Source organism: Crinia signifera, chromosome 4, assembly GCF_055691185.1.
Source record: "Crinia signifera chromosome 4, ASM5569118v1, whole genome shotgun sequence".
Classification (NCBI taxonomy): Eukaryota; Metazoa; Chordata; class Amphibia; order Anura; family Myobatrachidae; genus Crinia; species Crinia signifera.
Genome location: NC_139220.1, coordinates 238,909,217 through 238,935,796, shown reverse-complemented (window position 1 = coordinate 238,935,796; position 26,580 = coordinate 238,909,217). Strand labels below are relative to the sequence as shown.

The 26,580-nt window shown below is 46.8% G+C and overlaps 1 protein-coding gene across 1 annotated transcript in view; it reads right to left on the bottom strand.

The window, feature by feature from the left end:
* Positions 1-12,222: 12,222 nt before the first annotated feature.
* Positions 12,223-26,580, bottom strand: part of PDIA3 (protein disulfide isomerase family A member 3) — a 34,920-nt gene continuing 20,562 nt past the window's right edge. Inside the window, exons 8-13 of the mRNA XM_083184093.1 lie at positions 20,313-20,495; positions 19,962-20,070; positions 18,419-18,547; positions 18,196-18,275; positions 13,606-13,663; positions 12,223-12,682 (exon numbers count right to left, since the gene is read on the bottom strand). Coding sequence (XP_083040219.1) covers positions 12,572-12,682; positions 13,606-13,663; positions 18,196-18,275; positions 18,419-18,547; positions 19,962-20,070; positions 20,313-20,495 — 670 coding nt within the window. The 3' untranslated portion in view covers positions 12,223-12,571. The remainder of the gene's footprint in view (positions 12,683-13,605; positions 13,664-18,195; positions 18,276-18,418; positions 18,548-19,961; positions 20,071-20,312; positions 20,496-26,580) is intronic.

The window sequence follows — 26,580 nt, the reverse complement described above, 5'->3', positions numbered from 1 at the left end:
GGACAGAGATGGAACCTTAGGAGTGAGGGGAATCGGGAAAAGGGATGAGAAATCCGCACACAATTGTATTATGTCCCTCTTAATTTGGGGATTCTAGAAGTCCACCTTTATTGATATTGGTGTGGCGGGGGTGCAATCCGGGCAAACAAATTGAGGCTAGTATAGAAGAGAGACAGATTTTACACTGGGGATGCACTCCTAAAGAGAGAAAGCAAGGATTATACTCACGATAATACCTTTTCTTCGGAATACTTCATGGCAGCCATTACATTGGGTTCATCCCTCTCTCCTCTCCAATTAGACAGGTAGTTTTTTCCCCAGGATCCAGCCCCTCCTCTATATAATCTGGCACCTCCCCATAGACCATAGTCTTTGACTGTCTCCGTCCTGATCCTAGGGAAAAAACACAAATAGGGAGGGCCAACAAATTTTTGGGCTGCCATGAAGTATTCCGAAGAAAAGGTATTATCGTGAGTATAATCCTTGCTTTCTCCTTCATACTTCATGGCAGCCATTACATTGGGATGTACCAAAGCAGTAGGGTGGGTTATACTATACCTCAAGCCAAGACTTGCTTAAGAATTTCACTTCCGAAACTAGGGCTTGCGACATCCAATGCATAATGCTTAGAGAAGGTATGCAAGGAAGACCAGGTGGCTGCTTGACAAATCTCCTTAGCAGAAACTTTGGCCTCTCTAGCCCAAGAAACCGCCATTGCCCTTGTCGAGTGAGCCTTAATACCCTCAGGAACTTCACGACCAACTTTTCTGTAAGTGAATGCAATTACTTCTTTTAGCCACCTTGACATTGATTGTTTTGACGGAGCCAACCCTTTCTTTGCCCCCTGGGGAATCACGAATAATGCTTCTGACTTCCTGAACCCCGTTGTCCTGTGTAGATATATCTTGATGGCTCTCAAGACATCTAATGTATGCAACTTTTCCTCTTTCTTCGTCAGAGGATTTTGAAAAAAACAAGGCAAAACAATTTCTTGACTTAAATTAAACGAGGAAACCACCTTGGGTAGAAAGGACGGTCTGGTCCTCAGCACCACCCGATCCGGGAAAATCTTTAAATATTGTTCTTTAATGCACAGAGCATGAATCTCTCCCACTCTTTTTGCTGAAGTTATTGCAACTAAAAATAACATCTTCCATGTTAGAAACTTTAACTTCGCTCTGTCCAACGGCTCAAACGGAGCCTCCATAAGTCCATTCAAGACTAAATTAAGATCCCACTGGGGGATTATTGACCTAACCCTAGGCCGGATTTTCTTGATAGCTTGACAAAATCTCTTAATTAAACTATGCTCTGCTAGTTTCTTGTCTAGCAGTACACTCAGCGCCGATATCTGGACCTTGAGCGTAGAAACCGAAAGCCCCTTGTTAAGCCCATCACAAAGGAACTGTAACACTTGGGGGAGGTTTGCTTTAGGAAAACTGAACCTGTCCTTGGACCATGTTGCGAACACCCGCCATATTCTGTAGTAGATTTCTGATGATATCTTGCTTGATTACCTTGCTTGGAGAAGCACCTCAATGACCTCTGGAGATAAATTTTTGTCTCTCAACTGTCGCCTTTCAATTTCCAGGCCGCTAAATTCAATTTGTGAGGCTCTTGACAACTGACTGGGCCCTGCCTGAGCAAATCTTGAGTCACTGGAAGAAATACTGGGCCCGCAATCGCCATGCTCTCTAACATGGGGAACCAAGCCCTCCTGGGCCAGTAGGGCAGAATGGCTATGACTTGGACCCCCTCCGGTCTGACCTTCCACAATGTCCTGTGAATGAGAGAAAATGGAGGAAACACATACCCCAGGTGAAACTCCCATCTCTGAGATAGGGCGTCCACTCCGCTTGACCCCCAAGTTGGGTATCGGGAGTAGAATTGTGGAAGCTTCTTGTTGACTGCTGAAGCCATGAGATCCACCTCTGGTTGACCGAACTGCTCCACTATTCTCTGAAAAACTGAATCCTTCAGTTCCCATTCGCCCGGAACCACGCTTGTGCGGCTCAAATAGTCTGCGAGCTGATTGTCCTCCCCCAGCACATGGAGCGCTGATATTGACAGCAGATTCTCCTCGGCCCAACACATGATGTTTCGAACCTCTTCTAAGAGCACGTGACTCCGTGTACCTCCTTGTCTGTTGACATAGGAGACGGTAGTAGCGTTGTCCGAGAAAATGCGCAGGTGCGCACCCCTGATATCTTCGCTGAAGAACTCTATTGCTTTCCACACGGCTCTTAGTTCCTTGTGATTGGAGGAAAACTCTGACTCGCGAGGGGACCATAGCCCTTGGCACGTTTTGCCCAGACCATGAGCCCCCCAACCCATGGCGCTGGCGTCTGTGGTGATCACACTGTAAAGGGGGCTTGCTAGTGAGGACTTCCTTGGTATTAGCTGATCGGCTTCCCACCAAACTAGAGATTCTTTCACTGGCTCTGAGATTTTTATTTTTCTTTCCAGCGGTACCAGCCTTTTTGTGTAACCCAGAAGGGACCACTGCAGAGGCCTCATCCTCCATCTGGCCCATGGGACTATGTCCCTTTCACTCTCCAGCGTGCATTAGACAGAAATGCTGAGTACAGCCAACTTGTCACGTTAAGTATTTTCACGTTTGATAAAGGTTTTTATAGGCTGCTCAAATTGAGGCTACTGAATCTGCAATCATTTTAGTGGTATGTACAGTGGCATAACACCCAGAGGCAATGGAAAAACCTGCCTCCGAGCCCTGAAGGGGCACCTGGGGTTTACAACGGTATCCAAGTGTGACTGCTGCTCTTCCAGTGGAGATATGTGGTGCATCCACAGCTGCTGCATATTTCATCGGTTCTGTCCAAGGCTAACATCTGCAATATGGGACAGTTCCCACCTGGTACCAAACAGCACACACTGCAGCAGGACAGAGATGGAACCTTAGGAGTGAGGGGAATCGGGAAAAGGGATGAGAAATCCGCACACAATTGTATTATGTCCCTCTTAATTTGGGGATTCTAGAAGTCCACCTTTATTGATATTGGTGTGGCGGGGGTGCAATCCGGGCAAACAAATTGAGGCTAGTATATGACTTGGACCCCCTCCGGTCTGACCTTCCACAATGTCCTGTGAATGAGAGAAAATGGAGGAAACACATACCCCAGGTGAAACTCCCATCTCTGAGATAGGGCGTCCACTCCGCTTGACCCCCAAGTTGGGTATCGGGAGTAGAATTGTGGAAGCTTCTTGTTGACTGCTGAAGCCATGAGATCCACCTCTGGTTGACCGAACTGCTCCACTATTCTCTGAAAAACTGAATCCTTCAGTTCCCATTCGCCCGGAACCACGCTTGTGCGGCTCAAATAGTCTGCGAGCTGATTGTCCTCCCCCAGCACATGGAGCGCTGATATTGACAGCAGATTCTCCTCGGCCCAACACATGATGTTTCGAACCTCTTCTAAGAGCACGTGACTCCGTGTACCTCCTTGTCTGTTGACATAGGAGACGGTAGTAGCGTTGTCCGAGAAAATGCGCAGGTGCGCACCCCTGATATCTTCGCTGAAGAACTCTATTGCTTTCCACACGGCTCTTAGTTCCTTGTGATTGGAGGAAAACTCTGACTCGCGAGGGGACCATAGCCCTTGGCACGTTTTGCCCAGACCATGAGCCCCCCAACCCATGGCGCTGGCGTCTGTGGTGATCACACTGTAAAGGGGGCTTGCTAGTGAGGACTTCCTTGGTATTAGCTGATCGGCTTCCCACCAAACTAGAGATTCTTTCACTGGCTCTGAGATTTTTATTTTTCTTTCCAGCGGTACCAGCCTTTTTGTGTAACCCAGAAGGGACCACTGCAGAGGCCTCATCCTCCATCTGGCCCATGGGACTATGTCCACCGTAGATGCCATCATACCCAACAGGCTCATTGCTGACCTGAGTGGTATGCGATCCTCCTCGTATATCGTAGAGATTAATTGTTGGATTTTCTCGCATCTCTTTGTGGATAAGGACATTTGGAACCGTACAGTATCCACCAGAACCCCCAGAAACTGAAGACTCTGTGTTGGCCTCAGACAGCTCTTCTCCCAATTCACCAGCCACCTGTGTTCCTGAAGAAACTGAATGGTGTAGTCTCTTGCTGTGATCACCTCTTCTTCTGATGGTGCCACAATCAATAGATCGTCTAGATATGCCCATATCATGACTTTCTTTTTTCTCAGTTCTTCTATCAATACCACTAGAACCTTGGTAAAAACTCTTGGTGAAGAGGTGAGGCCGAAGGGCAGACAGGTGAACTGGTAATGATCGTGACCTATGCAGAATCTCAGATATTTTCTGTCGTCTGGGGAAATGGGAATATGGAAGTAGGCGTCTTTTAGGTCGATGGAGACCATATAATCGTTCTTTCTTAATCCCATTAGAATAGACTTTGTGGTCTCCATGTGGAACTTTCTCTTCTTTATGCGCAGATTTAATCTTCTTAAATCTAATATAGTTCTGTAACCTCCAGAACTTTTGCTGACTATGAAGAGACGGGAATAAAAACCGGCCCCTTTCTCTTCTTCCGGGACTTTCACCACTGCTCCTGATGTGATGAGTCCTTCTAAACTCAAATTTAGAGCTTCCCTTTCTATCTTCGAAACTGGGAGCTCTGAAACACAAAATTTTGCCATACTTGGCCTTGACATGAATTCCAGCCGATAGCCAGTCTTGACTACCTCCAGAACCCATCTGTCTCGGACGGTTTGTTCCCAGATGCGAGCGAAACCCAACAGCCTTCCAGCTACCTGGGCCTGCTCCACCATGGGACCACCGTCACTGCTTCTGTGTGGTTCCAGAACTTTCACCTTTTTTCTTGACGTATTGACGAAAAAAGGCTCTGGATGTCCCTTGAGCATATCTGTCCCGGACAGACCTGCCTGGCCTGTAGGACTTGGCCTGTCTATACGCCTGTCTAGAAGAAAAAGAGGAAAACCTCCCTCTTCTATCCTGTGGCAATCTCACTGATTTACCACCTGACATTCTTTGAATCATTTGATCCAAACGACTGCCGAAAAGGAAAGCACCCTCATAAGGCAATGTCGCTAGTTTGTTCTTTGAATGGGAATCTGCCGCCCATGACTTAAGCCACAAGGCCCTACGGGCCACCACCCCTGAAGACAGGGATTTCGCTGCAAAATCTAGACCATCTAGAGAGGCCTCACACATATAGTCCACCGCCAGCTGAATCTGGGTAAGACTTTTACAGATTTGATCACGGGAAACCTTTTCCTGTATGTCTTCCTGTAAGGCCGAACACCAAATCCTGAGTGCCCGAGAGAGCGAGGCCATGGCCACTCCAGATTTTAGCGAGACTGAGGAGGAAATATGTAATCTCTTTAGAGCACTTTCTATTTTTTTATCCATTGCGTCCTTCAGTGACGCCCCATCCTCAAGGGGAATAGTAGTACGGGTCGTCACTTCTGACACTGCTGCGTCGACTTTAGGTATATTACACCATTTAATGAATTCTTCATCCTCAATAGGAAACATTTTTTGAATTCTTTTAGTCGACCCAACTCTCTTGTCGACACCCTGCCACTCTTTAGCTAGGATGTCCTTCACTACTTTATGTACTGGAAACGATCTCCCCTTTTTGGATCGATCCTCAAACAATGCATCAAACTCAGACTTTACAGGCTGCTTATAGTTAAGTGTCCTATAAAGATTCTTTAGCACTGCTTCTACCAACTCCACATTAAACAGACGCTCGTCCTCCAACACTTCGCCTGACTCTGCTGACGAGCCACCAGACTCCTCCTTGTCCACATCATCATGCACAGACACATCCCCGTCATCTTTATCAAGGCTAGTCTGCGACCGGGACCTCTTATTCCCCGTATATTCCTCTTTAGAAATAAAATTTTTCTTCATCCAGTCTCTCATCTCAGCTAATTGTGCTGATATATTCATTCCAACATCCTTTTTTGTTAGACACTCTAAACACAGCACAGTCTCTCCGACAAAAGCTCTATCACATCCTGGACAGACTTTAGTATTCTTAGTCTTAGCCACTTTCTTCTTGGGTACTGAAGGCACACTACAAAACAAGAAAAGATACTAACTATCTGACTAGACAAAACGATATGAATAACGTGTCCTCTATGAGAGGACTTACCTGGGCGGCGGTGTAACGTTTTTTTGAGAGGCATCCTCCATGGTTAAACTCCTGGTCAAAAACACAGCCCCGCGCCTGTAACACCGACCAGGTGCTTTTAAATGAATGCTGCACGCGCAGCCGGTGTCTCCCCCTCCCTGACGGAAGTAGTCAGACTAACGCGTACTTCCGTGTAGCTGGAACGCACGCGGCCGTGACCCGCACGCCGCGTGCATCCGCCGGGAGTGACGCGCGCCCCTATGCGCAGCCCGAAGTCGGAACTGCCGAGGGAGTCTGCCCAGCGTGACCCGCTATGTATATGCCGGTGTATGCACCAACCGGACCACCGGGAGTCCGCAGCAGAAGACGGCCAGACACCTGACTTCCAGGTGACTATTCCTAACGCGCACCGACCACCATAGCGGGGAGGGGACGGGGAAGGAACGCCATGGGCTACCAGGTCACGTCCTTGCCACCGGCCCTGGACATACATAGGCTTAAGGCACCGCCAGCCTGACCGCCCAGGTCCCCGGTAGCATAACCAGCCTCCCGGGTTTCGCTCTAAAAACAACAAAGATAATACTAACTACCTGTCACAGACAGAAGGAGACAGGAAAAAGACTATGGTCTATGGGGAGGTGCCAGATTATATAGAGGAGGGGCTGGATCCTGGGGAAAAAACTACCTGTCTAATTGGAGAGGAGAGAGGGATGAACCCAATGTAATGGCTGCCATGAAGTATGAAGGAGAAATATATATTGTTCCATTAAAACTATAAACTTTATTAGGAATAAGTCTTAAAAAATAAGGAAAGGACTATCAGTGTTCATTTACCAATAGTCTTTCTCCTTATTCGTTTAGTGAAATTTTTAAGAGGTTAAAAGATGTTCAGACACCCAATAACAAAACATACGTAAATGTGGGGTGCTTGAATTGCACCTATAAGAGAGAAAAGTGTGTACAGTATGTAGATTAAAAAATAGGCTTATTGCCCAGTGTCAGGTTGTAACTGTAGCTCATGTATATTATACGGTTTCAAATTTTTGGCAGTCTGCCTGGAAATTGAGTTGTATTATTCTTTTTGATACAGTGGACTTTGATAAAAGCTGTTACAAATTTGTATACAGTTTTGTAATAATTTTGACTGAGATGTTTGTAGTAAATCTAAACAGATTGGGTGACTCCCTGTCAACCTGTTTTGTGAATCTCAGTAGTGGTCAGGGGTTCACAGATACGTTAATGATATTCGTGTAACGATGTTAGTTGTAGTGCCACTCTGGTGTCTGACTGGACTTTCATATAGTAGTTCAATTTGATTTTCACCACATTTTAATTCTGCTGTTGTCGATTTTCTTTTTTAGGGTCTGTTGACCTTTAATGGGTATACTGCAATTTACAGTTAGTGTGTAGGTTACCCGTTTTTAAGATAAACCTCTATTTGAATGATTTTATATAGGTACAATTCAAGCACCTCACATTTACGTTTGTTTTGTTATTGTGTGTCTGAACATATTTTAACAGCTTAAAAATTTCACTAAACAAATAAGGTGAAAGACTACTGGTGAACCTATATCTGGGGTAGCCAACCCTAGTCCTCGAGAGCCACCAACAGTGCATGTTTTGCAGGTCTCCTCACAGAATTCCAAGTGAACTAATTAGCTCCATCTGTGTATCTTTTAAAATGTGTCAGTGATTAATGAGTGCAGCAGCTAGGTTGTCTGGAAAATGTGAACTGTTGGTAGCTCTAGAGGGCTAGGGTTGGCTACCACTGACCTATATGATAAACGAACACTGATAGAGTCCTTCCCTTATTTTTTAAGACTAATTCCTAATAACGTTTAAAGTTTTAATGGAACAATATACTGTATATTTTTCTCTTTAGGAGTGCGTCCCCAGTGCAAAATCTCTGTCTCTTTTCTTCTATACTAGCAGAGATGGAACCTGCCAGTAAAATCTGAATGCTGCAGACAGCAGCGGCTCTTGTCACCGCGTATCGGGAGCTTTGCCAATTTACTGGATGCTCCGGTCCCTGTCGACTGGCTGAGACATATATAATTAATTCTATAAAGCATCGGTTTTATATACAAATATCCACAATTTTTTTTTTTTTTTTTAAAGGGGTGCATACAAACTTTCCTCTGGGCAACCAGGTTGAATGCATGTCTCTGGGTATGTAGGTAAATACCCAATAATTTACAATACATTAAATACTTTTGTAGGCATGGTTACCAGAGCAGATCTCCATGCTTCCAAAAAAATAAAAAAGGTAAGACTCAGAAGTCCTACATGCAGAGCCGGCCCTAGGCATACTAGGCAATTGCCTAGGGGCGGCAGCTTTTCCGGGCGTTCTGAACACTAAAGCCCCGGGCCATGCAGAACTTTGGGGAGGCAGCACTGGCCTGGCAAGGTCTGCAGGGAGAGAAGCTACATAGTAGATAATGCTGCAGCTGCCAGACAGAGCAGCTGCAGCTGCCAGACAGAGCAGCTGCAGCAGAATCATTGGAGGCGGTTCTCCATTGTCCGAGGTGGCGGCAGATTCTGCCCAGACACTTCACTGCCAGCCGATGACCGCCGCAAGGACTTGCACCTCCTGCAGTGCACGTCTCTGATCATACAGCAGATTCAGGTGGGGGCACTGAGGCATCATGCACCCCCGTCATTTAGAAAATATTTATATTTATTCTGCGCTGCTGCAGCAGCACTAGCTACGAGCCTGTTAATCTTTCACTGGGCAGCAATGATCAGCCCAGCGCCGCCTCCCATGGGCTGGGCTTTATCTTAATTGGCTCCCTGGCTGCACTATGCTCTTCTGCCTAATCAGTCACCGAGTGTTGCGCTCCGTACCGCACCAACAAGGCAAGCCTCCCCACCACAACAGAGTCCTGTGACCTATTACAGACACATGAGGACACAGTGGCAGAGTAGAAGAAAGGACCTGCTCTACCTCCACCCTCACTGCAGCTCAGGGCTCCTTTTGCAGCGCGCATCAAACTCTCCACCTGAGGTAGTGCCCTCACATCATCCCTGTGTGCCTCTTGTCACTAGTAGGCTGCATACTGTATATTATACATGAGGTCAGTGCCAATGCTGTATGTGATTGAAAATATACTGTGAGGACATGTGCGTGTGTCCGCTTATACAGACACCACCTTGCTACTCCTTTCCTCCCAACACCCCTTCATTCTTTTACACCACCCCACACATCTACCTCTCCCCTACTTACAGTAACCCTGCCTCCAGACACTATCCATCCCCCACTCCAGAACAACCCTTTTCGCCCTCCTGCCATTAAGGCCACAGACAGATCTCATTCCTGTTACCAAACACCCCCTTTCTCTGCCATATAACCCATGCTGAAATACTTCTCCCTATACTGCCATATCCTCCTGCCCTTACTGCCATACTTCACGTGCCCCAATCTGCCATACTTCCCCACTTACTGCCTTCCTCCCCCCTTACTACCATATCCCTCCCCATTTACTGTCATACTCCCCCTGCCTCACAGCCCCCTTACTGCCAGTCCCCGTGCTGCTCCATGCTCCCACCCCATGTTTCCATGCAGCCCCGTTACTGCCAGCCCCCCTATGCTGCTCTGTACTTCCATATTCCCCACCCCATGGTGCCATACAGACCCCTTATTGCCAGTCTTCCCTTCCTCCACCACCCCTTGTACAAGGTAATAGACTTTATATAAGCAAAGGTGTATATACAAAGGGGATATAAAGAATGATATTGCTTGTTCTGGCACTTCTAAGCCATATCATTGATTATGTCGCCCAGTGTGTATTCAACAGACTCTGGGGCAGATTTATTAAGCTCGGTGAAGTGATACAGTGTCTGGTTTTTATCACCGGCCAATCAGCTCCTAACTGTGAAGTTACAGGCTTGGTTTGAAAAATGACAGGTAAGAGCCGATTGGCCGGTGAAAAAAAAAACAGATAGTTTATCACTTCACCGAGCTTATGAAATCTACCCTTATGTCCCCTCGACTAGTGACTATCTACCCACCCCAGGCTGACCCTAACACAGCCCAGCATACTTATGGTCAGGATGTCGGATGTTGATTATCTGGCCTTAGCATCCTCCTTAGTCACCCACATTCAATTAACCTGAAAAATGAGGATTGCCATTGTTATTTCTGCAGGACACAGGGAAAGTTCACAGCAGCTTCCTCAGTCATCAGTCTGTGCTCAGAAACTTATTGGTAACTCACACGGTTACACTCTTCCCGAACAAACAATTACATCACTGAAATAAATATCACTCTGGCCGCTAACGTTTGGTGGTGGTATATGCTAGGGGGCACCAAACAAAATCTTGCCTAGGGCATCAAATAGGATAAGGCCGGTTCTGCCTACATGCACTAACTTCTACTTGTCCATCGATTTTTAGCCACAATATCCCATAGATAGACATATCGCTCAAATGACCACACTACAAACACAAATAATCCTATTTTTCACGCCAAGTTGCTAAATAGCCATTACACTAATAGTGCAAGGTAACTGCAAATGAAGGAAGGAAAAACTTATCCTCCAGACATCGAGATGTGCAGGTTCGTATTTACCCGGAACTCAAAACGGGATCTTATTGGTCATAGTCTGTCACATGATTTGGAGGCAAAACATGTGACAGCCGATAGCCAATAAGTAAATCAGAACCTGCACATCAGTAGATGGATGCTATTGTCAACACCAATGCAGAACAGTTAACATTGCACCCGTTGTGTGAATATGTTCATTCCCAGGAACGGTTTTACACATCCTGGGTCGGACCCAGTATTTTGATGTGAACTACATGCATGGCAAAACATTGAATTTGACGGCAGATAAGAACCAGTTGGCCCATCTAGTCTGCCCCTTTTTAAAACATGTTACCTCAAACCATATTTGATCATTTTTTTGTAAGGATAACAATATGCCTATCCCAAACATGTTTAAATTGTACTACTGTATTTCCCTCTACCACCTCTGATGGGAGGCTATTCCACTTATTTACTACTTCCTGTGAAGTAATTCTTCCTCACATTTCCCCTGAATCTTCCTCCCTCTAGTTTCAGTGCATGTCCTCGTGTTCTGCTGCTCCTCTTCCTGTGAAGAATGTCTCCCACCTGTACCTTGTTAAAACCCTTGATATATTTGAAAGTTTCTAACATGTCCCCCCTTTCCCTTCTCTGCTCTAAAGTATACATATTAAGATCTTTTAGTCTTTCCTGGTACGTTTTGTGATGTAGGCCATGCACCATTTTAGTTGCTCTTCTTTGTACAGTCTCTAATGTATTTATATCCTTCTGGAGATATGGCCTCCAGAACTGAACACAGTACTCTAGATGAGGTTGTACCAATGACCTATACAGTGGCATTATTACTTCTTTCTATTGCCGATACCTCTCCCTATGCAACAAAGCATCTGACTTGCCTTATTCATTGCTTTGTTACATTGCCTACCTGCCTTTAAGTCCTGCTGTTGGGGGGCTGGAAAAGCACAACTGTATCTTGCAAACCATAAAACCACTTTGCTTAATGTACGTTAAGCGCCATAATACAAGTAATTAATAGGTTTATAGCAGCTTTGATTGCCATTAGAATGACAGGTAACAAACACATTACTGAGGTAATATAAAAAAAAAAAAAGGTTTCTGCTACCCAATCTATTAGGCTAATGTCTGCTGGGAGATATATAACAGTTGAGCCCTTTCTGCAGGCCAGATTCCATTCAGTGTGACTGGTAGTACATTACAAGGCTTATACAGATAAGGGGCCAGATTCTCTAAGCTTTAAAAGTGATAAAATGGAGTGATAAACAGCCAGCCAATCATCTCCTGCCTGACATTTTTCAAACACTGTCTGTGACATGGCAGGTAGGAGCTGATTGGCTTTCTGTTTATCACTCTCCATTTTATCACTTTTGAAGCTTAGAGAATCTGGCCCTAGATGTACTATAGCTTCAACCTTATTTAAACACACATAAAATATGGAAGATTATACTCCATTCAGGACAATACCAAGTTCTGAGATCTAGAGTTTTCTCACTGGACCTCCAGTGCTCGCTATGGGTTCAATTAGCAAACCCAAGATCAACCCTAGCAACCAGAGGCAGTAGCCAGACACATGTAAAGGTAGGGGGGTGTTTATTGTCGAATTAGTTTTAAACGTACAAAAGTAAAATAAAAATAAACAAAAATAGCAATTTACAGCTCCCCCTCCCTTTCCTTTCCCTCCCAACCTAGATGGACAAGTGGTGCTCCCCCCCCTCCCCCGAACAAGCCACAGATATTCACAGGTCCTTGGATGATGTTCCCAACAGTGCATGTAAGAAATCTCTAATCAACTGCCAACTTCCCTTCAGCTTAGGGAAGAAAAAGAAATAGCTTCAGTGTCCAGAACACTGCTGTGTTCCCAGTAACGTCAGGATGACAACCCCCACCATGCGGAAACAGCTGCCGTCACAATATAATCTCATTTACAGTTCTTCTTTCTTCTTCTTTTTGGGTTTTTCATCTTCTTTAACAATGGGAGGATTTGTAGCCTCCTTCTTCAAGTAGCTGAGGAAGTCATTGACCTCTCTGCCACCCTGGGATGGATGAAAAACAGAAGTCAGGGTTTGTAACCAGACCAGTACATTCTGGCCAGGTGTGCATGTATTATACATCTACTGCATAAATGAGGGCCTGGCTTCTCATGACAAAACTACATTACACATCTGGGTACTTGTGTAGTTTCACGGCGCCGTGCGTCTGAGTCCCCTTGCGGGGCTCGCTTCGATCGCCCACGCTGCAGGCTTGGTGGCTCGCTAAGCTATCTAAAATTAACTCCATGCCAACATGGATAGTGGGGGTATGAACTATCAATGTTGGCATGGAGTTAAGTTAGTTTATTTTAGATAGTTTGTGGCAAGCATACAACCCGGCGCCGTGAAACTACACCCACATCTGGCTTGGAAACTTCCAAAAAGGTTAATTTCCAAGACAATGCCAATACAAGCCGCTGCTGCCATTGACATTTTACAAATAATTACCATAAGCCTATGTAAAGAAGCAGAGGGGTAGTTTTATCAAAAGCTTGGGAAGATAAGATACCTGATACACACACACATATATACATAGTCCAAATAGAAGTTAAGTTCCTGAGTGCCATGTATGTATGTATGTATGTATGTATGTAGCACACACACACACACACACACACACACACACACACACACACTGATTCTCACAAGCAAAGAGTAGACACATTCAGAAAACCGCTTTGCTAAACTGAAACACCCCCCAGGGTCTACACTGCAGCAGTGCCATAGGTTTAAAGTAGAGATGTGCGGGTTAGAATTTATTCTTATTTACTTGGTTCTCAAATCAGGATCATGTTTGTTATCGGCTGTCACGTGTTTTGGATAGCTAATACAAACCAGATTTGAGAACTTCTCTAGTTTAGTTATTACTTTAAAAAACCTAACCTGTATCCAAGTAATTCAGTAAGTGACCATTCTTAATAACTCACCTCATATCTCTTTGGGCTATTCTTGTTTCCAGCTGGAGAAAAGTAGATGGTGGGAAATCTGGAACAAAAACCAAATAGATAATTCACTACCATAAAAAATAAAGGAGGAACATTTAATACACAAAAGGAGGAGGAGTCCGAAACAGACCATTTTAGCATGTGCAATTTTCCAAGGGAATTATCAGAGGCAGGAGAAAAACGGATAGTACGGTCTATCTGGGATAATTATTTAAGGTTCCTATATAGTGCACACATTCCGCAGCGCTTTACAGAGTATAGTTGACCATTCACATCAGTCCCTGCCCCAGTGGAGCTTAAAATCTATATTCCCTACCACATGTACACGCACACACAGACATTCTACTTTTATTGGGAGCCAACCGGGTTAGGGTTAATTTTGGATTGTGAGAAGAAACCTGAGTACCCAGAGGAAACCCACGGAAGCACGGGGAGAATACACAAACTTAGCACAGTTGGGGCTTAAACTCATGACCTCCAGCCATGGGTTTTAGCTCCCGCCAGCCAATCATGGTCGGCATGGGGGTTTTCCCGGACCATGATTGGCTGGCGGGCCTAAGTACCGCCTGGGGGCGGAGCTCCAGATGTAAACAAAGCAACCCCACAAATAGCGGACAAGTTTGCAGGGATCCGGAGAAGTCCTGAAGATCAGCGTGGTGAGTAGGTTTTGCTTCCACAGGTACAGCCTCATGGATTCTACTGGACAAGGGGACCGATCTTCAATCAAGTCAGGTGAGTTGGAATGTATGGGCTCTGTATGTAATAAAGGGTACTTGTGTAGTATCACGGCTCCCACGATGGGCATCGTATAGTTAAAAAATAAAAAAAAAAATAAAAAAAAAAAAAATGCGATTTTGATCACAAATACATCCAAATGCATTTAAATTAGTAGCAAACATGTTAAATGCACACCAAATGACATTTTTCACACTGTACCACCGCCAACCCGAAGCGTGGCGAGCGCAGTGAGCGGCGGCGGTACGCGTCCTACGACCTTTTCATACCCCCACTATCCACGTCGGCGTGGAGTTGAGAATAGAATAGAATAGTGTGGCGAGCGCAGCGAGGGGACGCGGATACCTTCCCAGGTATCCACGTCCCCTCGCGTGCTTCACAGGTGTCCACTGCGCTCGCCACACTTTCTATTCTCAACTCCACGCCGACGTGGATAGTGGGGGTATGAAAAGGTCGTAGGACGCGTACCGCTGCGCTCGCCACGCTTCGGGTTGGCGTTGATAGTGGGGGTGGTAGTGTGAAAAATGGCATTTGGGGTGCATTTAACATGTTTCCTACTAATTTAAATGCATTTGCGTTCAAAATCGCATGCGATTTTTTTCAAAAATGCATAAAAAAAACTGGAAAAATCGCAACGCATCGCATGCCATCTCATGCCACAATATGGCATGCGATGGGAGCCGTTATGCTACACAAGTACCTAATAAAATTTTACTGAAGTAGTGTCTTTTTTTTGTACTGCTGGGGGACTAGTCCCAGCGAGCCCTTTATTGCCCCGCATGCTGGGACTTGTGGTTCTCCAAGTCCCTGCATGCGGTGCTGGCTTGCTGGGACTTTTAGTGCCACAGCAATACAACATAGTTTATCTTCTTTTTTTTTTTTTACACTATAATGAGCTCGATGCCTATTGCCATCGAGGATAGCTTCGGGCTTCAACATGGGCAGGTAAGTTCTGGAGGGGGTACGGGTGTCCCCACTTCCCCAGGAACCATGCTGATCGGTCAGAGGGAGGAATTCTTTGGCCAGGGTGACTTTTATAAAAAAAGACTCGGTACTTGTGGAGTATCACGGCTCCCACGACCTGCATCGTATGCAGATCGTATGCTAAAAATCGCATCGCATCGCATGTGGCATACGATGCGATGCTTTACCGATTTTTGACTATTTTAGCTCAAAAATCGTATGCCATCGCATAACATCGTATGCCATATGTAGTGGCATACGATGTCATACGATGCGATGTTTTACCGATTTTTGGGCAAAAATGGTCAAAAATCGGTAAAACATCGGATAACATCGTATGCCATATGTAGTGGCATACGATGTCATACGATGCGATACGATGTTTTACCGATTTTTGAGCAAAAATGGTCAAAAATCGGTAAAACATCGGATAACATCGTATGCCATATGTAGTGGCATACGATGTCATATGATGTGATACGATGTTTTACCGATTTTTGAGCAAAAATGGTGAAAAATCGGTAAAACATCGCATGGCATCGTATGCCATCGATGCGATACGATGTTTTACCGATTTTTGAGCCATTTTAGCTCAAAAATCGTATGCGATCGCATCGGATGCCATACGATGGCACCCGATTTTGCACTGAAATGCATCAGAATGCATTGAAATGTGTATTAAAGTAGTGAAATGCCCCCAAATGCCATTTTTTATAGTGCACCACCCCCACTATCAACGTCAACCCGAAGCGTGGCGAGCGCAGCGAGCCCGTGAGGGGCGGCGGTACGCGTCCTACGACCTTTTTATACCCCCACTATCCACGTCGGCGTGGAGTTGAGAATAGAATAGTGTGGCGAGCGCAGCGAGCCCCGCGAGGGGACGCGGATACCTTCACAGCTATACGCGTCTCCTCGCGGGCTTTACAGGTATCCGCGGGGCGCGCTGCGCTCGCCACGCTGCGGGCTCGGTGGCTCGCTGCGCTCGCCACACTATTCTATTCTCAACTCCACGCCGACGTGGATAGTGGGGGTATGAAAAGGTCGTAGGACGCGTACCGCCGCCCCTCGCGGGCTCGCTGCGCTCGCCACGCTTCGGGTTGACGTTGATAGTGGGGGTGGTGCACTATGAAAAATGGCATTTGGGGGCATTTCACTACTTTAATACACATTTCAATGCATTCTGATGCATTCTGATGCATTTCAGTGCAAAATCGGGTGCCATCGCATCGGATGCCATCGTATGGCATCCGATGCGATCGCATACGATTTTTGAGCTAAAATGGCTCAAAAATCGGTAAAACATCGTATCGCATCGTATGACATCGTATGCCACTACATATGGCATACGATGTTATCCGATGTTTTACCGATTTGACCATTTTTGCTCAAAAATCGGTAAAACATCGTATCGCATCGTATGACATCGTATGCCACTACATATGGCATACGATGCCATGCGATTTTTGAGCAAAAATGCTTTATCAACCAAAATCTTGGTTGATAAAGCCGCCCAGTGTGCGGCGAAACGCGTCCCACTACAGAGCATCCAGATTCCCTGCTAAAGGTACTCGCTGACTGCTGCCTAGAACCGGAGAATCCCCCTGTTCCAGCCGCCGACTTCCGACTCCAGCCAATACGCTGTGGCAGAGCGTAACGTGGAGGTTACACACTTGCGGCAAGGAGACGGTACCGGTGAACATAATAACCGGCTGTGTGCTCCCATACAAAGGTCGAGCCAGCCGAGAGGCACAAAAGAGAGCAGACGCTACAGTACAGTTGCACTAAGTCAACACCGCTGATTTCTGCAAACGCTACGGAGCGGTAAGATTCAAGCTCTTAAAAATATAGGACGGACACTGTCACGGAAATAAATGTGACAGAAGTCCTACATTTAAATTGTGACTGCCAAATACCTTTATTAGCAGGATACTTGTGCTACAATAATTAAAGTATGCATATTGATTCTACCTAATTCGGAGAAATCACACATGGGAACGGTTCTGTTCTTAAAAGGACATTACATCTTGGATAACCAATTGGACTTTACCATTTGAATATATTTCCCTTTATTCCATCCTAAAAAGACGAACCGATATATGCTTATTCTACCAATACTGTATTGATATATCAATATTTTGTTTTTAATTGTACTTCTATATGTTTTATGTGTCACCTGTTTTATATTAAAATTTGTGTATTCCTTGTCATACCTAAGCGCCCCACGTTTCTTTTTCTTTTTGCCGTGTTTTAGAGGCTAGCAATCCTCTAACGTGGTGGCCGCAGGGGGGCAAGTTACACCCTCCCTGTCCCAAGCGCCAGAGACCAATTTTTTCTTGTAGTCATTCAAGAATGTTTGGGAACCACTGGAACACAGGCATTCTCGTACAAAGCTAATAGGCCCTCACTCAGAACAAACCACATTTGTGAGCAACAGAAAACCTACCCACTGCTAATAGCATCTATAGTACTAACAATTGTTTATGGGGGTCTAATTAGGTGCAAGGGTCATTGAAATAGCATGGAAATCCAGCCAACTGCATATCAATTAGTTACCATCTGACCCCATGCTATGTGCCGGTGAACAAAAATCTGAAAAACCAGGGCTACCGCATGCACTACATATATGTGCTCTTTAAGTGTGTACACTCAAGCTGTATCTATGTGTACGGGGTTGTCTTTGTATATTTTAACTTGTATATTTCCATGCCGTTTGTCTTCCGCTTTTCCCATCAAATGGAAAAGTACCTTTTATAATAAAATTTAAAGTGAAGTTCTAACTAAACTATTGTGTGTCCACCCAATGCAACTTCCCTCGTCATAGTAACTGGAACAATTTCAACAGATCCCACCAGCTGTAAGACTAGGCTCACTTACCCTCTGACTTCATAGGGGGAAGGTACATCATTGGCTGTTGCATCCATCTTGGCAATAATAATGTTTGGATCATTGGCAAGCTATTTAGAGGGCAAGAAAAAAAATAAAATAAGTCAGCATACATTTACCATTTGCAGCAGTGTGGGCCTCCTTACATAGATCTATACTGATCTGAGAACTGAAGCTCCCATCACTGAGCAACAGGTGCACTGCTGGGCCGTACCTTCTCTCCGAGCTCTTTGTATTTAGGCTCCAAGTTTTTACAATGGCCACACCATGGAGCGTAGAACTCAATTAGAACGTCTTTGCTGTCATCATTCACGAGATCGTCAAAGTTTTCGGCTACAAGTACCTATTGGGAAATAACAGGTGTCACTGCAGCAAGCATGTAGGCCATGCACATATCTACAAGATTTGTTCCTTACAATGTTTTTAATCATGGCTGAAGCAGCATTTGTACCAGCACTGTATGTGTTAACCATACAGCTTTAGGAAGCTAGGCTCCAACATAGCTGTCTGCAGAAATATGCAGCAATAGTGCCATCAACAAGAGAACTTCTAGATACTAAAGAGTAGTTAGCAAAGCACTGAATGTGACTCCAGAGAGAACAGGGATGCAAACAAGGACTGTACAATTTAGTAAGGGCACAATGCATACAGATACTATTGGAAAGGAAAGTATATAGTGGCATTACTGTAGCTTGGTCATATAATTTAATTGGTAGATGTGTCATGTGTAAAGTGTAAGGTGTATAGACAAAGGTGGGGTACAATCATATGATTAAGTGATGTGGAATATTTGTATTCATTAGTGTAAGGTTAGAGAAAAAAATATATGGTCTTTTAAAAAGTTATCCTTAGAGAAAGGATGTTACATGTTCCAGATGTAGTAATACACCAACATAAGGACCATTGTCCTTCCAACATCACAACTATAAATAGTTGTACAGAAATCTGATGAATAAAGGGCACTAAATGAGATTACAGATCTAACATGTGTCCCACTCATTCCATCATCCACACCACATGCTGAGAAGTTGGATTGTTCATTATTCGTGATAGATTTGACTTAAGCCCTGTGTATTGAATTCTTCTTCTTTAAAAGTTTCATATCACATAAGGAGAACACAAATGATTTAAGCAAAAGTAACAAAGTATTAAACGTTTGGCAATTGGAGAAGCAACAATGTCAAAGTGACAAGTTAATTTTCATTGAGAGACGCACACTTGAGTGCTTGCTATCAGCGGTGACTGCCACAAGGTGGCAGTAATCTGACATTGTAATTACCAACAGTGCAGGTTTCTCACACTTTACATCACTGGTAATCAAGCACCCGCCACATGGGGTGCCGGACGGTATCCCGACAGGCATTTACCCGTCCTCGGGATCCCAACTGTCAAAACAAAGACAGCAAGGTTCCCGACGGCCACCTGCTATTTTCCCTCGTGGGGGTCTACGACCTCCATAGAGGGAGAATAGGTGGCTCGCTCGTGCACGCAGCGTGGCAAGCGCAGCGAGCATGCAAAGGGCTTAATTGCGCTCACCATGCTGTCTGGGTCCGGCCAGTCGGGATCCAGACATCGGGCTAAGGACTGTCGGGATCCCGACTGTCGGACCCCTATACCACACCCGCCACATGGACAGAGAAACTCCCCACTAAGGTCTTCGGCATGCTGTAACACTGCAAGGAGGTTCTGGGGCAGCTGACAGCAGGTGTAGGTCATTTTTATGGAAGCCTTGCCTGCTCTGGTTACATTATGCTTACCTTGACTGGGCCATCATTGTCTTGGGGAACGGGTTCAGACTTCAGGTACCTCTTTACATTCCCAGCAAAGTAATCTTCAAGGAAGCGCTCCAATGCTTTTCCATCACGACTAATGGGACAGAAATGGAAAAAAAATGTAACTTAATGCACTTACTGCTTGTTAGTGTAATTGAAAAAAAAAAAACACCCACACCAATAGGCCTTGAAGCTGAGACTTGCTCCATTAGGCCCTCAATATGTGGCTAGGTGTGCTAGAGATTTTTATAAGAATTGTCTTCTCCCAAATTTGTACCAGGCTCCAGTGCACCCCAGTGGATGAAGAAAATAGCAGTAGAATCTCGATATACTTACGAGAACTCTTCATGCATGACGTATTTCTCTCCCTTGGCAGTTTTAATCCCGACAACAGGAACGGAAACAGAACCAACATCAAAACCAAACTCCGACACTTCCTGGGCAAAGGCTTTGCGGTCTGCAACAGCGTAATTGAGCTTGTGTCCAGCATCAGCAAACTTCTTTGCCACCATCATTACTCTGAAAGCAGAATGAAGGAAAGACTTAGTCACTGAACATTGTTTCAGCTGTCAATGTTTTGTCGTCATTATCTCCGGTCAGTCGCTATGCTCAGTGTAGAAAGCACATCAGACTAACATCTTCAGAGCTGGCAGTCAACCCCACTCCCAGGAGACAGAGGCCACAAGACTTGCTCTGGCTGGTCAGGGGCTTGGTTATGATCAACAGTGCCCTCAGAATTCAGTGAGGTGTATTGCCAAGTGGGAGTACTAAATACAAGGCATGTAGATTCCTTTAGAAATGGAGAGCTACGATTTCCTCCCCTAGTCAAATATTCTTGACAGATATACAGAGTGAACATTGTTCATGGGTCAAAGCCATACATAGGTTTTTTTTACTTCAGAGCACAAGAAGCTGAAACAAATGTTATAGCTTAGACGCAGACCTTGATTAACCACGATTATTAAAAAGATTGAGTTTTGAAAATGCTACCTCCATTCACACAAGGGAAATTAAAAAGAAATGCCTCTGCCTATTAGGGCCAGCAAAAGAGCAGAGCTTTTCTTCCACTAAACCATGCAGTCTCTGATGGTGGCCTTGGTCCTGCTTTACCTGCCAAATCATAGGTTAATGGATAATGAGCCTCACAGATTACCTTTACACCCATGTTACTGCACAAGTACTCTGACCTGATCACATTTGTAGTTACTACCTATGTAAACCATAGTGTGTTCCAAAACCACAACCTACACTCCACCAAGTAATATAAGCACCTTTCATGCAGCACAATGTTGAATATTCACATATCAATCCATCACTGGAGTAAAGGCCGGGGATGAAGAAAATGAGATTTATGTCTTACCTGGTAAATCTCTTTCTTCGAGGACATCAGGGGCCACAGCGTTACAGTGGGTAGTAAGGAGATGGGAGAGCACCAGCACCCTAGAGGTTAAACTTGAACTGCCTCCCAGGCAGCCGGGCTCCTCCCCTCCTCTACCCCGCCTCCAGGCCAGGAAGCTCAGTTTTTTTCACAAGCCAAGGCAGGAGACAAGATAGAAGGAAGAGAAGCACCGCACAGAAACACATTCTGAACATGTTAGTACCCTCAACCGAGGGATAATATAACATAATCATAACTTAACCATAACGGAAGTAAAGCAGGCGCGGCAGGGAGGGATCCCTGTGGCCCCTGATGTCCTCGAAGAAAGAGATTTACCAGGTAAGACATAAATCTTATTTTCTCCTTCGGGAGACATCAGGGGCCACAGCGTTACAGTGGGACGTCCTAAAGCAGCCACCTATGGGTGGGGACGCGCCTGTGCCGCAGCCAACACACTCTGGCCAAAGGCCGAGTCCTGGGAGGCAAACGTGTCAAAAGCGTAAAAACGCAAGACAGTAATGGCGGACGACCAAGTCGCCGCCCTGCAAATTTGCTCAACTTTAGCACCGCCTCTTACAGCCCAGGACACCTCCACAGACCTAACGGAATGTGCCTGAATCCCTGCCGGAACCGGGAGGGAGGTGTCCAAATATGCCTGCCAGAGCGACTCTAGCGGGCAGTAGTTTGCGTAGAGGCGGGCCACCCTCTCATCCGAACACCATATAGTACAAAGAGAGAGAGAGAGTCTGACTAGTGCAACAGCCTAGAACGGTGCACATAGCACATAAATACGCCCCGGCCCGACAACGTCCAAGGAGGACCAAGCCGTAGTAACAACAGACTGTCTAAATGCCGGAACAATAATGTCCTGGTTGACCTGAAAGCCGGACACCACTTAAGGTAGTTGAGAAGGGACGGTAGGAAAAACCGCCCGGTTATAACCAAGAACTTACAGGACAGAGCTGACAGGTCAGAGACTCCCCTGGCCAAAGCTATCGCCAACAAGGAAACAATCTTTCAGGCGAGTCAACACAGGTCCACCGACCGCAAGGGCACAAAAGGTGGGCCCTGAAGAAGTCAGGATTAGAGAGATCCCAGGGGGCAACTGGGGTAACTAAGGGAGGCTGGATATGCAAGACATCCTGCAGGAATGTACAGACATCCGTCGACAGGGCCACCCGTCGACAGAACAAGATGTGCAAGGCTGAAATCCGAACCTTTAAAGATGATCAACGCAACCCAGCCTCCAGACCCTTCTGCAAGTAGGACAGAACCCTAGCCAGGTAGTAAGTCCCGGAATCTGAAGCGTAGGGTTCGCAGCAGGAAAAGTAAGCCCTCCATATGCGATGGTACACCCCATCTAGGGAGGTTTCCTCGCCCTGAGCATGGTGGAGTGAAACCCGCTGGGTCTTACCCGGGAGGTCTCAACAGCCACCCCGTCAAAGCCAAGTGCCTCAAAGCCGAAAGAGAGAGGCGGACCATGAGAGCATGCCTGTGTCCAGGGGTAAGCGAATAGGAGGGGCTACTGACTGCAGATCCGAAAACTAGATCCGTCTGGGCCAAGGTGGAGCAACCAGAATCAACGTGCCGCCCTCCGGCTTCAGCTTGCGAGACATTCGCAAAAGGAGGAAAGTGGTGGAAAGGCGCCATCAGTGTGGACGGCCACGGAGCGGACAGGGCGTCTACCAGGCAAGCCCCCCCCTCCGGGTCGCAAGACCAGGACCCGCACAGTGTTGGTTTGAGGGTATGGCGAGAGGCTGTCAAGGCCACCTCGGTTGGGCCCCACCGTTGTACCAGCATCTGAAACATCACTCTAAGGAGGGTCAATTCGTCGGCATCACAGGTCTGACGGCCGAGGAAGACCGCCACCCAATTCTGGACTACCAGGATAAAAATTTCTGAAAAAGCAGGGATCATCTCTGAAAGATGCCGGATGCTTCGGTCATAGTGGGCTGACAACTAGTGCCACCCTGGTGGTTAACATATGCCACCCTTGTCGCAATGTCCGACTGGACTTGCACCGGCCAACCCCTAAGTTAGGGTTCCGCCAAGCGGACTGCCCGGAAGATTGTCTTTAGTTCGAGGACGATGATGGAGGGCTGGGCCACTAGAGTGGTCCAGAGACCCTGGAACGACCTTTGAGAAGTGACCACCCCCCAAACACGGGAGGCTAGCATGCATGGCTCCAGTAGCGAGGTCCCGTCCAGAAGCCCCCAGGAAAGGGGGGCCCTGCTGGAGACCAGGCGAACTTCTGGGCATGGATATTGTGGGAGGAAACCGGAGTACCAGGAGTAAACCCATGCAAGTCTGGGGAGAATATACAAACTCCGCACAGTTAGGGCCATGGTGGGAATCGAACCCATGACCTCAGCGCAGTGAAGCAGTAATGTTAACCACTACACTATCCGTGCTGCTCCTTGGACAGTATTGTAGAGGGTTGGTATGGAACTGAGCCTATTCTGCCAATTCGAAGGCCGATCCACCAACCCCAGGGACCCCACGCAGGCATGCACAGACACCTGCCAGGGGGACAAGAGATGTCTGATCCTGGACTGTAGAGCCAGATGGCAATCCCCCAGAAGGGATATCCTCTGCCGAATGGTATCTAAACCGGCCCCCATATTTGGCACTGGCCCAAATAAAAAGGAACCCTCAAAAGGGACTTTGAGTTCAGGCCTTCCAAGAGCACAGACACTGGTATGTGTGTGCAGCTATGGCCGAGGGTGACCCTCTGGAGGCGATTGGTGTAATTTCCAGAGCCGTCACCCCCAGGTAAAGTGTCACCTGATACTCAATAGAAGGCAGCAGGGTTTCCTCCGACACCCCTTATGCAGCGTCCGCTGTGAGAGAAAATGCTCACGCAACTAAGGCCTTAGCCACCCAAGCAGATGCCTGGGGCAGGAGTGCGTCCACTTTAGGGACAGTCTCCCAGGGGACTATGTCCTCCTGTGGAAGGGGGTAAAAGGAAGGGAAACCGCCGATGGCAAGCTAAACTTCCTGTTAGGAATCTCCCAACTGATGACCTTAGTCGAGTTCACAGATTTACGGAATAAACCCAGAAAACACCTAGGGAGACACCCAAAGGTGTAGGCGGCTCAGCGGGGTCGTTTAAGGTAAGGACCTATTTGACAGCTGAGACCAAGGTCGGCACCTCAAGACGAGGTGGGGGGGATTCACCTTATCACAGGCCCCCCATCTTCCATACCGTCGTCGACGGTCCCCTCTAGACAATGCTAATCCCAGGTGTCCTCCTCTCTGTCTGCTGACGGAGGAGTCTGGATGACGGGGGTATCTGCGTCTACCTGCAGGTACAGAGCGCTTCCACTGTGCGGGGAGCTACACCCGCCAAGGATGGGGACGGCATTTCTGGGGACCTTGTCTGGAGGCAGATAAGCACTCAGCCAAGGGATGAGGCTGCTACTGCTACTAGCTGCACCGGCAACGGAGTAAAGAACGTGGCCCAAGCAGGCTCCTGTTTTCTAGAGGAGGCTGTACCTGTGGGCATCGCCCAGGCATTGTAGCAGCCTGCGTATAAGCCGTACTGTACTAGTAATGGGTGCATAGGCCAACATTACAGGATGTACAAGACATCCGCGCCGGAGCCCCAGAGTCACTGGGACTGGTACTCCTGGAAGACGTTGCAGTATTATAGCACTGTGAACCGGCTGCTAAAGCACAGGTAAGACAATGTACTACAAGTATAGAAGGCATACAATGCCATAGAATAGGCGGGTAGCCTATATGGTACCGCTAACACAGTATTCTCTGACCAACAGAGATAGTGTTCAAGCCATACACCGTAAGCTGGTACTACGTATACCTTGCGGTGGCGTAGACATTTGGCCCATTTGTACGGCTAACACAGCATACTTCTGTTTTAAATTTTGCATTGTGAGAAGAAACCGGAGTACACGGAGTAACCTCACTAAAACACGGAGAGAACGTACAAACTCTGCACAGTTAGGGTCATAGTGGGAATTGAACCCACGACCCGAGCTGTGCTGCCCCCACAGTACGCAGTAAGCTAGTACTAGGCACATATAGCAATCATTGGCAGGCAGCCTTTCTGACAGGCAGTGATAGTGTTACACAGTGCACAGCCAGCCTGTGATATACATACAATGCAGTGATATAGACAGTGCAGTGATATACATACAATAGACAGCTGCCGTGATATAGACCGGCAGTCTATACGGTACAGACAATGCAGTATGCATCTGAGCCAGCTTGTAATAGACATACAAAGCAGTGATATAGACATACAGTGCAGTTATATATACACAGGTGCAGTGGATATACTGGCAGTCTATATGGTACAGACAACGCAGTCTGCATCTGACAGCCAGCTTGTATCTGACAGGCAGATAACTGCAGAGTTTGGGTCATGTTGGGAATCGAACCCATGACCTCTGCACTGTGATGCAGCAATGCTAACCATTACACCATCCGCTCTGTCCTTTATGCTTCCGACAGGCAGTGATGGTGTTAATTCACAGGATACAATGTTGCACTTGGCTCTGCTGTGCCCAGAGATTGAACTCTGTCTGCTCTGTAACCTGACTCCTGGAGGAGATTATTACAGGGGAGCCCAGGCAGTGAAGGAGTGGAACCCCAGACTGGCTTGATAAGCTCTCTGTGTCCCTCCACACATGTTAAGTCAGCATGACCTAACCAGCAATACATGCCCTATAGTACAGTGTAACACAGATTAAACTGACAGGCAGCTAAACTGTTAACAAACAATGCAGCATACAAGGGCAATGCAATTAATGGCACAAGGCTCCTTTCAGAGCACAGTACTGTACAGTTTCCCGAAGGAGGGGTACAGGGGGGACATGCCCAAATGACCTGGCAGTGAAGGAGTGGAACTCCGGGTGGCTATGAGCTCCTCCGTGTCCCTCCTCACATGTCGCAGGCAGGCAGGAAGGGATCTCAGTGGCGGGAACTCTCTGTGTGTTAAACACAGTTCCCTGCCTACTGTCCCCGGGTGGAGAGGCTGATGTGGGGGGAGCCTTCTCCCCCTGCTGACAAATGGCCCCCAGGGAGGTGTCCACATGCGGCGCAGGTAAAAATGGCAGGGGTCCGGCGCTACCGGGCGGCCCCGCATACCTGGCGCCGCTGCCCACAAACCGTTTCCCTGGTGGTCCAGCGGGAGCGGGTGGCGAACCAGCCGTCCGCTTGTCAGCGCAGTCGGCGGTCCCCCCCGCCGAACTGCTGCAGCCGCAA